This window comes from Pinus tabuliformis, chromosome 2_1 (assembly GCF_031772625.1).
Source record: "Pinus tabuliformis cultivar Carrire ecotype Pingquan chromosome 2_1, CPIR1, whole genome shotgun sequence".
Classification (NCBI taxonomy): domain Eukaryota; kingdom Viridiplantae; phylum Streptophyta; class Pinopsida; order Pinales; family Pinaceae; genus Pinus; species Pinus tabuliformis.
The window spans coordinates 740,244,080-740,258,610 of record NC_142299.1 but is presented as its reverse complement, the minus strand read 5'-3'; the positions used below and the strand labels follow the sequence as shown (position 1 = coordinate 740,258,610).

General features: G+C 38.5%; 1 protein-coding gene across 1 annotated transcript; it reads right to left on the bottom strand.

The window, feature by feature from the left end:
- Positions 1–7,240: 7,240 nt before the first annotated feature.
- LOC149202711 (uncharacterized) lies at positions 7,241–12,751 on the bottom strand. The gene is made up of 14 exons (XM_089401676.1): positions 12,371–12,751; positions 11,837–12,016; positions 11,611–11,724; positions 11,214–11,372; positions 10,629–10,806; positions 10,339–10,462; positions 10,114–10,229; positions 9,598–9,737; positions 9,062–9,241; positions 8,839–8,952; positions 8,439–8,597; positions 7,865–8,015; positions 7,576–7,699; positions 7,241–7,383 (listed from the first exon to the last, which is right to left on the bottom strand). The coding sequence occupies exons 1-14, from the start codon at positions 12,487–12,489 to the stop codon at positions 7,241–7,243; spliced, it is 2,001 nt and encodes a 666-aa protein (XP_089257802.1). The 5' UTR covers positions 12,490–12,751.
- Positions 12,752–14,531: the final 1,780 nt, after the last annotated feature.

The following is a 14,531-nucleotide window of genomic DNA, read 5'->3' as shown; positions in this document are numbered from 1 at the left end:
TTTTCTCATTCCTGGGCACACCAACAAAATTCTTTGCATCTCGTAGTATCTGTCGAAGTTCTCGGCTCGTTCTACCACTGGTAGTGGGTATATCTATCTGCTCCTCCTCTTCCTGAGACTCCACCTGTTGTGATACCTCTAGAGTTTTTCCTTTAGGAGAAATACTGGTGCAAGTTTCTGTTGGATGAAGTGGCTAGACCAACAAATCATCCTTTAGGCTTTGACTGCTTTTTGGAAGGCATTTCTCGAGATTTCCTGAAAGCTCTATCCTCCATGAAATTTACATCCCATCGAATAACGATCGTCCTATTCCCCAGAAGATAGACTCTATATGCCTTAGTATGCTCGCTATCTCCCACAAGATATCCTTTCTCCACAGTCTAATCCAATTTCTTCCTCTTTTCTTCGAGTACATGGCAGTATGCCAAACTCCCAAATATCATGAAATGACTCACCTAAGGGTTCTTACCGGTGAAGACACTCTCCAAAGTAATCTTACCTAATGCCTTGTGAGGAGTCCTGTTTTGGACATACACTATTGTGTTGCATGCTTCTACCCATAGAAACTTGGTCATATCCTGATGATACAACATTGTTCTGGCTGCTTCAACAATAGTCCTGCTCTTCTTTTTTGCTCCGGATTATAGGGGATCGTCCACTCTCTTCTGATGCATTCCCTTGTGCAAAAATTAGTGAAGTCCTTGTTGATGTATTCTCCACCATTGTCTGAGTGCAATATATTTATCTTCTTTCCTGCCAGATTCTCAACTAGAGCCTTGAACTCTTTGAATCGACCAAAAACCTCATCCTTGGTTTTTAGAAAGTAGATCCAAGTCTTTCTGGAATGGTCATTAATGAAGGTGACAAAGTACTCAGCACCACTAAGAGCTCTTGTGTACATGGCTCTACATATATCTGAGTGTATCAATCCCACAACACTCTTAGCCCTATTGTTGCTTTTGGAAAATGCAGCTTTGGCGTACTTGCCTAGTGTGCATCCTCTGCATACATCATCTCATTTGGTACTCAATTCTAGAACTCTTGATATTGTTCTCCCAAGAATTCTTACAGCCCCATGGTGTGAGTGTCCCATCCTCCTGTGCCATAGTTCATTCAAATATTTTTCCCATTGTTGCCTATTAGTGCCATTAGAGATTCTAGCGGTAATCTATATAACCTGTGACTTCTAACTCCAATTTGGGCCTTCTTTTTCCAATCGGGTGTTTGACATATACTTTCTCCTTAATGAAGAAAACATCATAGCCCTTGTTTTGAAGCTGAGATATAAAGAATAAGTTCATCCCCAATCCCAACACATGTAGCACATTGGTTGCTCGAAGTCGATCCCCTGCTTCTATTTGAAATACTATGATACCTCTTCCTACGGGGGTACATTTTGACTTATTTCCCATGGTGATCTCGAAGTTCATCCCTTCTTCCTGATAATTTGAAAAACATTCTCGTATTCCTGTCATGTGCGAGGAAGCTCCACTATCTATATACCAAACCTCAGAGGAGGCAAAACTCGCTAAGCAAGCAACTTCTTCTTCCAATCTGGAAGCTAACATGCAATAATCATGATCCATGTTCTTTGTGCTCTCTTCTCCCTCTAAAGATCTGCGTGGGTCCTTTTGAGTTGATGCCCCAACATCATGCTCCTGACTCATAGCGGATTCTTTAGTCATGTTGCCTGATCTCTGCTCTGATACCATGTGAAAATTTCTGACACAAAATTCTACTGTAGTAACTAATTTATTTCTCCTACTTATTTCTCACAAGAAGTTGTTTAGACTGGGAGGATGGAGCTCCGATCTGAACTATTGTGGAAGCACGGCTAGGGTTTGCAACAGGCCCGACTGCAAAACCGCAACTGCACACCACCATCTCCTCTATTGTGTCGACATCATCACCGTCAAAGTCGGCTAGGTTCCCCCTTCGATTCCGCTATCATCAATCTGTCTCTTTTGTTGTCCCCGGGATTTTCTACAGCATGTCGGATATGGATGAGGACGTGGTCAATTACTCAATTGTCCCTAATCCCTACGAGCCCTAATGATTTGCCAGAGGTAACGGTTGCTCGGTCCTTGGGAACGCCATATCCGTTGTACACTGATTTTCCGCCTGCCCGTTCCAATCCCGGCCCTTCCGTGCCTAGTTTGTCATTCACCGCACTCTCTATTGCCTCTCTGAGCCTTGACTGCCCCCCCCTCTCCGGCTACGCTTCACCTTCTTGCCACTTGCATCCCACCCTCCCCCTCATATGACTCTGCCACTGGTTTCATCGCCCCATCTGCCCTCCTCTGCACTCCCCACCTCGGTAGGGTTTGTTCCTGCAACGGATTTCTCTCCTCTCCAGCCAGATTCCCTCCCTTTCCCTCACATCACGGCGGAGCCCGGTCCATCTACCTCCCCTTCTAGATGCTTTGACTCGCCGGCGGTAAACCCTCGCACCAGTAACCCTTTATCTCAGCAAGAGAACCAAGGTATTCAGGATCCCCTTCAAGATCACCCAACAACGCCTCACTCTAGTAAGGTCAAAAAATTGAAGTGTGTCAAAGCCTCCCGTAAGGATCTGTCTCTCAGTTTTGGTGAGGGGGTGCAAATGGGGGAAGTTGTGGATACGGCAAACAAGGTTTTAGTGGGCAGAGTCAGAGGTAGAGCGTATTCAGCTGCTCATCTGCACCTCTGGGTCATGGAAATTTGGGGGAATATCTTCAAGGAGCTCCCGATAGTTACTACCCTAGCTCGGGGATGGTTCGCACTCAGCTTTCAGAGGGAGGAATATACCTCTTGGGCACTCTCGCAGTATTGGCATATCGAGATGGCTCCTGTATTGCTCAAGAGATGGAGCCCATTATTCGATCCTAAGCGGGAACAATTAGGTGCAGGACCGCTTTGGGTCAGGCTGCCTGGGCTACCCCTCCACTTCTGGTCCGAGGATATCTTCACTCGCATTGGGAATGCGCTTGGCACCTTTCTGGACTACGACAAGTCTTACGCTACTTCAGGCAATAAATCAATGGCTCGCATTTTGGTATACCTGGATACCAAAGAGGGTTTGGAGGAGAAGATTACATTGCATTGGAAAAGATTCACGCATATACAAATTCTGGACTACGAGGGGGTGCCTTTCAGATGCAGAAGGTGTCATAAGGTTGGTCATCTCTATAAAGAATGCCCTCTGGTTTGCTCTGTCGCCTCCCCCTCCAAAGCCGCGGATGAAGTTGATCCTACTGCACCTTCATCTGCTGAAGTCCAGACACCTTGATCAGAGGGTCCTAAGACAATGAAGTGCAGATCGACTCAAGTGCCAACTTCGGCCTCTCCCCATCCACCCTCCCCACTTATGATGAGATCGAGGGCAGTAGTTGCAGCCACTCGCTCATCGGGGAGTGTAATATGGTTGTCGACCAACTTTCCAAAGCGACCACAGTCCAGCCCAGGCGATTGTGGATAATACAAGAGCAACAGGGAGCTGATCACTTCCAATTTTATCATCAACCTTATATAGATCAGTTCTACCAGCGGGCAAATAGGCCCTAATTTTTGCAGTATATACCAGTGATTACTATGAGAACTTGGTTTATACATGGATATATTTTTCCATGAATAGTTATAGTATACCCTGCGTAGTAATTTTGTACAGACATATTTTTTTGAAGGCTACGGCCAACTTACAATGTATACCATACAGGCATCTACTACATGTAATTTTTTAAATTAACAGAAAATTGTGATTTTTTCCTCGAGGAAAAAAAAGTTGTTTACAAAACCCTTCAGCAAACATTAAAATAAATTCTACTGCAATTATCACATAATATCATAGAGAAAAAATAATAGTGATATACAAGCACAAGAATCAATCACATCAACACAGTTACTTTTCGACAATTGTCCCTGATAAAACCCAATGCGAGAAAACTAGTGCAACAGATGAGGGTTTGTTATTCTTCAACAACAATTTCTTTACAAGGAATAATTTTTGCAGTACATAGAGAAACCTTCAAGAAAACACCTGAGATAATTTTCCTCCTCAGCTAGGAGAAATTCTGACACCACAGAGACCCTTTATCCTTCACTGTGTCACCCCTACATCATCTACGTGAGGACTGCGTCATCCCTGCATCATCTGCGTGAAATCTCGTCCCTGCCTCCGCTGTCTCTCAGATCTCTCCCTTTGCGTTGTCTCTCTGAGGCACTGCATCACCTCCTCCTCAATCTCTGACTAATGCTGAAACCCTCATCTTCCTTCACCCTTGCAACTCTCCTCTGAAATCGAACTTCTTCTCCTTGAGAATCGATTTCCCTCGAGTTATTGAGTATTTGCCCAGTGTGTCTCCAAATGACTCTCAAGTCTTCTCTTATACTTTTCCTGTTGATGAATCAACGGCCGAGATTAAGTCTCTAATCAATAACTAAGATTAAAACAAACTTGATCCTCGTCTCTTAGAAGCTTCTCACCCATATCTTTATTAATACCGATTAATATTTTTATTTTCCTAAGTTTAGACATAGGAACCCATTAAAAATATTAATTATTTTAATAGCTCCTCATCCGAGTGGAGTTTCTCCAAACAATTTCTGGGTCTTGGAGATCTCATGTGTTCTAGCCACTCCACAAAATTTCGGAGCTAGAGCACATCCGATGCTACCAAAAATCAACAGATGCTATACATATGGGTTACCAATCCAATTCTTCTTATGAGAAATTCTTCAGATCGAGAATGACCAAGTACCATTGTAATTACCTCCCTAGTTAAGAGGGAGTGTTGAAGAAAAGTGTAACTAGGTTCGGTATTTGTAAATGTAATTTTGATCTTTGTACTTGTCAAGAAAAAGAAATATTATTTTTGTAAATTATTCAAATGAGTTTCTTTCTCATTCCATAAGTCTAGGAAAGTCAAAGAATGAAAGTCATGTTAAAGAGCTCTTCTTGAGCATGAATATGGGTCAACCTAGTGTCAAGTGGCCCTCCAAGACAAGCACCATCCTCCAAAGAAGAAGACTATCAGCAAAACAATGTGAAAGACAGTTAAGTCGGCTTCAAAGTATATATAGATGACATGTCGGCTCAATAAAAGGACACAACGGTTCACTAAGTTCACGTCAACTTGCATACATGGACTAACAACTATAAATACACAGCTGGAGTAATCACAGGAGGACATAACTTCGGATCACTCTGAAACTTCGATGGCACAGTAAGGATCTCGGTGATAAACACAGTAACATCTTTGCATAAGATCTTTGAAATCTTGGGCAAGCACAGTGACACATAATCTCAAGTTTCTCTATGAATTTTTGTGGGAAAAAGGACTTTGGATACCTGTGCTATCTTCAGTGATGATCACAGTGAAATATAACAATGTCATAACCACGATCTCTTCTCGAATTCAGTGACTATTGTCTCGGAGGTTACAGTCTTGGCATGCATACGAAGAACCTTAGTCACACTTTGTCTCGGCTTATATGTGTACACAATCACAGTCTTGATCTCGTAGTCTTGATGTATCTACGATGGAGAGGATCATACAATCTCGGCATATCATCAAGACATAGTCATGATCTAAGTATAGTCATAATCATGGTCTCAGGAAGATCTCTGTAGTAGTGCAACAAGATGACACAATAATGATGATGTAGTTGAGACGATGCAACAATGATCTATGTGAAGATGGAGTAATGGTGCAGAAGCAATGATCTCATTGTCATAATGAGTATCTTAGTAGAGGCACAATAATGTTCTTAGTGATGACAGCAGCAAGGAAGATCTTAGTGGTGCAGTGATGATGAACTCAACGATGACGAAGAAGAGGATTGGTGTCTTGATCTTGGAACCACATTATAGGTCAAGGGTCATGGTTTTGGTATTTGTCAATTGGTATCTCTATAAGAAGAATTCTGTGTGGGTTTTCCTCTCCAAGAGGGAGATGTTTTGGCCCTAGCAGAATGCCAACATCTTGACCAAGAGGGAGATGTTTTGGCCCTGGCAGAATGCCAACATCTTGTGTTCTTGTCTCTTTGTTTTGGTAGCTATTTGATGAAGTAAGAAATACACACTAATGATATCAAGTAAAAGATTTTGCTAATAAGCTAAAGATAAAATACCTCACAAATAGTTATCACACTAAGAATAATCTTTCTCAACTACAACTGCCCTAGATTCTTCAACACCTCCATCTTCACGTGCACATCTAGTCTTCCATGTTTCTTGCTTAAAGATGGTAATTATGACAAGATCTTAGTTCAAACTATTTTACTAGAGATTAATGAAGAAAGGAATATCATAATAGAAGTGGAAACAAATTAAACAATCCTTGAAACAAAAATCAAGCAATTGCAAAATTGAGCAATTACCAAGTACCTTATCAAGTGGAAGAACCTACTAGTAGAATAGACAACATTGGTAGATGATTTCTTCATGTAAAAACATCCACAACTAATCAAGTGTTGAGGGCAAAACTTGTCTGAAGGGGGGAGGGGGGCGTGGCAGGCGTGGCACGAGCCCTAGATATTGATTTATTACAATTCTATTGCTATATTAGTGTTGTCCTTATTGGTTGGCTAGGCCCTATAATTGTCTGCTAGACTCTTTAATTGTAATTGTACATTTTGTCTCCCGAGTCCCAAATATACCAAAGAGACCCAGATTTAGAGATCATATCATCTTGTGCATTTATTATATTTTAAAAGAAGGTCACCCCCTCAAAGGGGCCTCTCATCCATTCTTCTCTCTCATCTCAAGGCATGGAGTTACTTCTCTTTCTATATTTATGCCATTTGGGTATTTGGTGCATAACAAAAGGATGCCTAAAATTACAGAATGGAGACGAAATAAGCCTAATGAAATTTTCGAATAAAAGCACAACACCCTACTCACACCACTAAGACCCATAAAGCAACTCTGTGTATGTGAGTACATGTGCACTAATACAAAATTAAGTGATCTCCATAATACCTTCTAACACTACTCACTGAAATTATTTTAACAAAAAAACTTGCAGCCAGCATAAAGCTATCAAGCAAGCATCCAATCATTAAATCAAATTATTGCCAATGCACACAAACTGTAACCAACAAACACCTTTATAATGTTAGAATGTTAGTCAAAATACAACTAGAGCTATGGAAACTACAGAAAAAAATAATTTGTTCTAACAGAAAAAAAAAAAAAAAAATAGTACTTGTTGAACCCCTTCATTACCCAGAGACAAATTCACAAAGGATGTTATCGCAAAGATTAAATTGTTGCATCCTGTGTCCATACCTCATCGTCTTGACCAGGATCAATCCCTTCCACAAGATGTTCAGAATATGCAGACTGATAATCCAATCCAGGATTGCTATAGATCGGTGGAGTCCTTGGGTGCTTTAGCAAAGCATCTGAAGTCATTTAACAAAAAACCAATTACAATTTTACATCCTGTTTAAATATTGGCATGCTAACTATCTTTGAGAAAGATGTTGTTTTCTCATCTCTCTTCCTGGGCAAAACCTATAGTCGAGCATGTTGCCACGTATTTGTAAGAAAATAGGGAACTTAATCTATCATAAAATATAGTTGCCTCAGTTCACCTGGCTGTGGTTGCGAAACAAGGGGAGATGGTGCAGCAGCCACTGCAGTAAGTGAAACCGGAGGAATAGAATTCATCATCCATCCTGCATGGGTACTTAGAAAAGTGGCTTCTGGTTGGAATGACTGTAGTCAGAATTTATAAAGCATGTCAGGTTGACAGTAACTCTGCAACATGGCAGAATGCAAGCTAAATTGATGGTTAATTACAGGACAAAAAAAATTATTAACTGAATTATTCATTGTCAAGTTATGGGAATTTATTTCAGAACTAATCAAGTCATGACTTACAATATGAGAACCAATAGCAGGAAATCCACCCCCTTTTGAATGTGCACCACCAAGAGAACTATTTCCAGGAGGAGTCTGAGCTTCATTTGATATGGTTTTGATATCAGGATTGGGTTGAGGGTTTTTGCAAAGCTGGTGCTGCCAATTAAGGCTGAAAAAATTCAGAAGATATTTTACACTGCATTAGATATAGCCAATGTCCTTTTGAAAAGCATAGCATTTCAACTTTATTCCACCTTCCTTAGATGGTAGCTTTTGTCCCTTATAAGAATTTGAACCTTATCCATCCAAATTAAAGTCATACAAAGTAAGTAAAAAAAAAATGCCGAAAATCCCCCAAACACCCCAATATAAAATTGTAACACAGATAGGAACCAGGATGCCTCAACACGCAATCAAATGGCAACAATTATGCACCTCTGAGAAATCCTGGTCGGAACCTTGAAGTGACAGGTTGGGCAAGTTGGAACAATGCAAATTACATGGTTCCAACCTGCCTAAACTGTCCCTTCAAGGTTCTGGGCAGGATTTGTGAGGGGTGGATAATTTTGCCAGACATGATAGTGTACTAGACCTTTGACTTATCAACATCCTGAGCCATGATGCTTTAGTACTAGGAAATTCCAACTTGTCTCGTAATAGAGGGTTGCATTCAATCAGCTTTTTTAGCTCCAGCAACAAAATATTCCGAGCTGATTTCATATCTCCATATTTAGAAAGCTCTTCATTTTCTCTGCAAGTTTAACCAATCAATGTCTCAGCACTTCTCACAGTTAGAAACACCACAAGGAAGAATGCAAGGCATTGACTGCTGTATTTGAGTTAAATTCCTCTTTTTACTGATGTTTCATGAAGAAAAATTGAGATTTTAGAGGCCCGAATAAGTTGCCAGGCAAATCCATGTACGATAACAGACTACCTTTCCGTTAAATTAAGAAAACATTAAAAGAGGAGAAACAGCCAGTTGCACGGACCTGAAGTTAGACAGAGTGAGAAGCTGTGTGATATCTTTGTAAATTTCCTCATTGTAATAAGAGAATACCTTGAGATCCTTCACCAGTATCCCCACAGCTTTTTCTCGATCTTGCCTGGACAATATAAGCAAACAGCAATCAGAGCTGCCACATCCAACATTCACATTACAACCAACAAACCTCTAATTCCTACAGTTATTCTACAGGAGGAGACACGACTCACTTGTCCAAAGCTTCAAGATATTTCTGCTTCCTAATCTCAAAGAAGATTTTTGTGGAAAATTGATTGTCATCAACCTTTGTGAAACCAGACAAATACTGCTCCACTTCATCCCACTCTCCGGCCTGGACTTGATCTTCAAAATACTTCAAGTTGAAGTAAAAGCCAGATTCTTGCTCTAGTCTGCAGGATGCATTGAAAACTTGGCATGAAAAACGTATCTATCTAACAATTTATAAGTTTGAGCTTCAAAACTTCGAACACATTATTTGTATGCCAGAAATAAAAAATAATATCAAACAACTACCTCTATCAATCCAATCTCCTATTCAAAAGTTAAGAGCAGAGAAAAGCATAGATTTCTATTCACTTAATTGACATTCGCCATGGATTTTACTGCTGGATAATTACAGAAGTGTGATTATGTCCTTTTACCATCTACTTGTTGGTATAAAGTAGAAGACATGAGAAAAGATTAGAAACCCATACAAATTTTGTTTAAAATGGAGAGAAGAGTTGGTTAATGACTGATTACTTACTTATGGACTGTTCCTTTGAACTTCTCCTCAGCCAGATATCCCAAGATCAGGAACACAAGCTTCCTAGTCAGGGACGACATCGACCTTGCTTCCTCATCTCGCTCCAGTGTTAAGATTTTGGAATGGAGATGAAAGTAAGCCTGGTGAAATTTTGGAATAAAAGCACTACACCCTTAACACACTGCTGAAATGCATAAAGCAACTGTGTATGTACACGCCAGCATGTGCACTAACACAGAGTTGAGTGATCTCAATAATCCCTCAAACACTGCTCACTGAAACTAGTTTAAAAAAGACTCATAGCCAGCATAAAACTATCAAGCAAGCATTCAATCATTAAATCAAATATTGCCAATACACACAAAAAGTAACCAACAAACACCTTTATAAGGAACTATAGAAGAAAACAATTTATGCTAACAGATTCCAATACTTGTGGAACCCTTTCATTACAGAAAGACAAATTCACAGAGGATGCTATCGCAAAGCTTAAAATGTTGAATCTTATGTCCATACCTCATCAGCTTGACCGGGATGAATCCCTTTCACAAAATGTTCAGAATCTGCAGAGTGATAATCCAATCCAGGATTGCTATTGGTGGTTAGAGTCCTTGGGTATTTTAGCAAAGCAGCTGAAGTCATTTAACAAAAAACCAATTACGATTTTACATCATTTTTAAATATTGGTATTGCCAAAATATGGAACTTCACCTATCATAAAACATAGTCAGCTCAGTTCACCTAGATGTGGTTGTGAAACACAAGGAGATGGTGCAGCAGCCACTGCAATATGTGGGTCCAGGGAAATAGAATTCCCCATCCATCCTGCAAGGGCACTTGGACAAGTGGCTACGGGTTGGGATGGCTGCAGTCAAAGTTTTATAAAGCATGTTAGATTGACAGTAATTCTGCAATATGGCTGAATGCAAGCTAAACTGATGGTAAATTGCAGGACAAAAAAATTTATCAACTGAGTTATTTATTGTCAAGTTATGGGAATTCATCTCTGAACTAATCAAGCCATGACTTACAATATGTGCACCAATAGTAGCAAATCTGCCCCCTTTTGAAAGTGCGCTAACAAGAGAACTATTTGCAGGAGGAGGAGTCCGAGCTTCATTTGAAAGCACACACTTATGGCCAACAAATCGGGTTTTGATATCAGGATTGGGTTGAGGGTTTTCGCAACGCTGGTGCTTCCAATAAAGGCTGAAAAAATTCAGAAGATGTTTTACACTCTGTATTAGATATAAGTTATCACCAATGTCCTTTTGAAAAACACAGCATTTCAAATTTATTTCACTTTGCTTATATGGTTTTGGCCCTTGTAAGGATTTGAACCTCATCCATCCAAATTAAAGTCATACAAAGTAAAATAAAACCCGAAAATCCCCCAAATATAAAATCGTAAGACAGATAGGAACCAAGATGCCTCAACACGCAAGACAAGATGGCAAAAATTATCCACCCCTCAGAAATCCTGGCCGGAACCTTGAAGTGACAGGTTGGGCAGGTTGGAACCATGCAAATTACATGGTTCCAACCTGTCCCTTCAAGGTTCTGGGAAGGATTTGTGAGGGGTGGATAATTTTGCCAGATATGATAGTGTACTAGACCTTTGATTTAGCAACGATTTGAGCTGTGAAGCTTTAAGACTGCGAAATTCCAACTTGTCTCGTAATAGAGGGTTGCATTCAATCAGCTTTTTTAGCTCCAGCAACATAATATTCCGAGCTGATTTCGTATCTCCATATTTAGAAAGCTGTTCATTTTCTCTGAAAGTTTAACCAATCAACGTCTCAGGGCTTTTCACAGTCAAAATCACCACAAGGAAGAATGCAAGGCATTGACTTGTTGTATTTGCGTTAAATTCCTCTTTACTCATGTCTCAAGAAGAAAATTTGAGATTTTGGAGGCCTGATAGGTTGCCAGCTAGATCCATGTACAATAACAGACTACTTTTGAGTTAAATTAAAAAACATTAAAAGAGAAGAAGCAGCCAGTTGCTTGGACCTGAAGTTATCCAGAGTGAGAAGCTGTGTCATCTCTTTGTATAGTTCCTCGTTATAAGCAGAGAATTCTTTGAGATCCTTCACCAGTATTACCACAGCTTTTCCTCGATCTTGGCTGGACAATATAACCAAACAGCAATCAGAGCTGACACATCCAACAACATTCGCATTACAACCAACAAACTTTTAGTTCCTACAGTTCTTCTACAGGAGGAGACACCACTCACTTGTCCAAAGTTTCTAGATATTTCTGCTTCCTAATCTCAAAGAACATTTTCGTGGAATATCGATTGTCATTAACCTCTGTGAAACCAGACAAATACCGCTCCACTTCATCCCACTCTCCGGCCAGAACTTGATCTTCAAAATACTTCATGTTGAAGTAACAGCCAGATTCTTGCTCTAGTCTGCAGCATGTATTTAACACTTGGTATAAAAACGTCTCTATCTAACAACTTACAAGTTTGAGCTTCAAAACTTCGGGCACATTATTGTGTGCCAGGAATCAAAAATAATATCAAACAAATATCTCTATCAATGCAATCTCCTATTTAAAAGCTAACAACACAGAAAAGCGTAGATTTCTATTCAATTAATTGACATTCGCCATGCAATTTACTGCAGGAAAATTGGCGAAGTGTGATTATGTCCTTTTACGACCTCATTGTTGGTACTGGGTAGAAGACAAGAGAAAAGGTTCGAAACACATACGGATTTTGTTTAAAAAAGAGCGAAGAGTTTATTAATGATTGATTACTTACTTATGGACTGTTCCTTTGAATTTCTCCTCATTTAGAAAATCCAAGACCAGGAACAAAAACTCCCTGGTCCGGGGATCCATCGACCTTGTTTTTTCAACTCGCTCCATCGTTAAGATCATGGAAGTGGATCTTTTTCCTTCTTAACTAGTTTATCACAAGCAATATTCTATCAAGCTTGTCCGTGGCCAAACACCAGGAAATTTTAGTGTGCTCACAAATGCATGCTGTGTAAATCCTTCTCCTCACCTAATTCGCAATTCCCAAAAGGCTTTGATCAAGGATTGAGAAAACGAATCAAAACCGAACGCTTTATTGAGGAGTCTGCGAAACGAATCTCATGATGCATGTAGATGTTCAGTCGGCATGACTGAAAGCTCCCCCCCGCCATTTCGGAGGTCCCACATTCATGAACTTACCTATTTAGAACCACTTTCATGTGATCTTCAACTTAGAAATTTCGGGTTAAAAATTATTTGATTTTTCTAGATAGAATAAAATAAATAATTATTTGATTTTTCTAAATAGATTAAAATAAAATAAAAATATAACTTGTATGTTAAGAAATTAAATAGATGCAATCTGCTAACTAAAGAATTATTATTTATTAATAAATCATTTTAAATAATTAAATAGATGTAAAGACCGTTATAATATAATAGTTAATTTTGACCCAAAAAAATTTATTAATAAACATTTTTTTAAATAACTGTGGACAAATAAGTATAAATAATGAATTAAATTAATTTTTTTATTATAATTATTAATATTTTAATAAAAAAGTGATATAGAAATAATTAAAATTAAATAATAATATGAAATAAAATATAAAATAAGCATTTTTTTAAAAATAAAATAGATAGAAATCATGAATTAAACTAATTCTATTTTCATTATTATTAATATTTAAATAAAAAAGAAAGTTTTATAGAAATAACTAAAAAAAATAATATAGTTAAATTTTATTATTAAATTTTTAAATTAAAAAGAAAGTTCTATATAAATAACTAAAAAAATAATATAGTCAAATTTAATCGTTGCAAATAATAAAATAAATAATAATAAGAAATAAATAAAATAATAATAATAAACTAAATTAAATTTGGGAAGACAACTCAAGGATCCAACACCTGTTAATATTCCAACCATTGTCTCTATTCAAATTAATAGGCTTCCTTTTAATTTCCAAGTCTTCCCTAAACTTATGGTGATGAAAATGATCAATTCTTGCAATGACTCTAGCTTCTTCAATGCAGATGTGATGTTTTGTCTTTTCCGCATGTTCTGCCAAAGCGAAGGAGCGAGACCTTCCATGTTTGATGCCAGTTGCGTGCTCATTAATCTTCTGATTTATTAAGCAGTCAATTTCACCAATATACGGAGTCCCACAGGAGCATGGGATGACGTAAACACCTTTCCCATATTAGGGTTCACAAGGTCCTTCACCGATCTTAGTGAACTTCGAATAGTTTTTAGGGGTCTAAATGTCGAAGGAACCTTATGCTTCTTTAAGATCCTTGCAATCTTGTATGTGGTCCCTTGGATAAACGGAATATGCACCCCTAAAAACCGATCCTAGGACCTTTTTTAGCGTTAAGGAAAGCTCTAAGACATTGGCGCCTACTATGACCATTCATATTAAAAATATTAAGGAGATGTGTTTTTTCCTCATTTAAGTGGTTATCATCAAAACTCGTCATGCGGAAGTGGCCAAAGTGTTGAGAACACCTAACTTTTTAGTAGAAAAATGATGCGAATTAACATGAAGATATTGCTCAGTATAAATTTTCTTCTGAAAAACCTAATAAGAGAAAAAACCATGATCTCTTTTTAAATTTTAAGATAAAAATATTCATAATTAATAAAATTTGTCAATATTTTTACATAAATGTGAAACCTTTTAATTTTTATGTAATATTCCATATTAAAAATTTGTGTAATACTCTACTATTGAATCCCTGCACAGAAAAGTCATCGCAACCAAGGTCCATCATTTTGAATGAGCACGCTTGCAAATTTCAAGGTTGAAGACGGATTGCTAAGCTGGATTTGTTTCTTCAACTTGTCCTGACGATGAACCACACTGGTTGGTTCGAAACGCGTCGACAAATGATGTCTCATGTGATCTTCGCCCAAATTTTTTTTGTAAATTTAATATAGATCA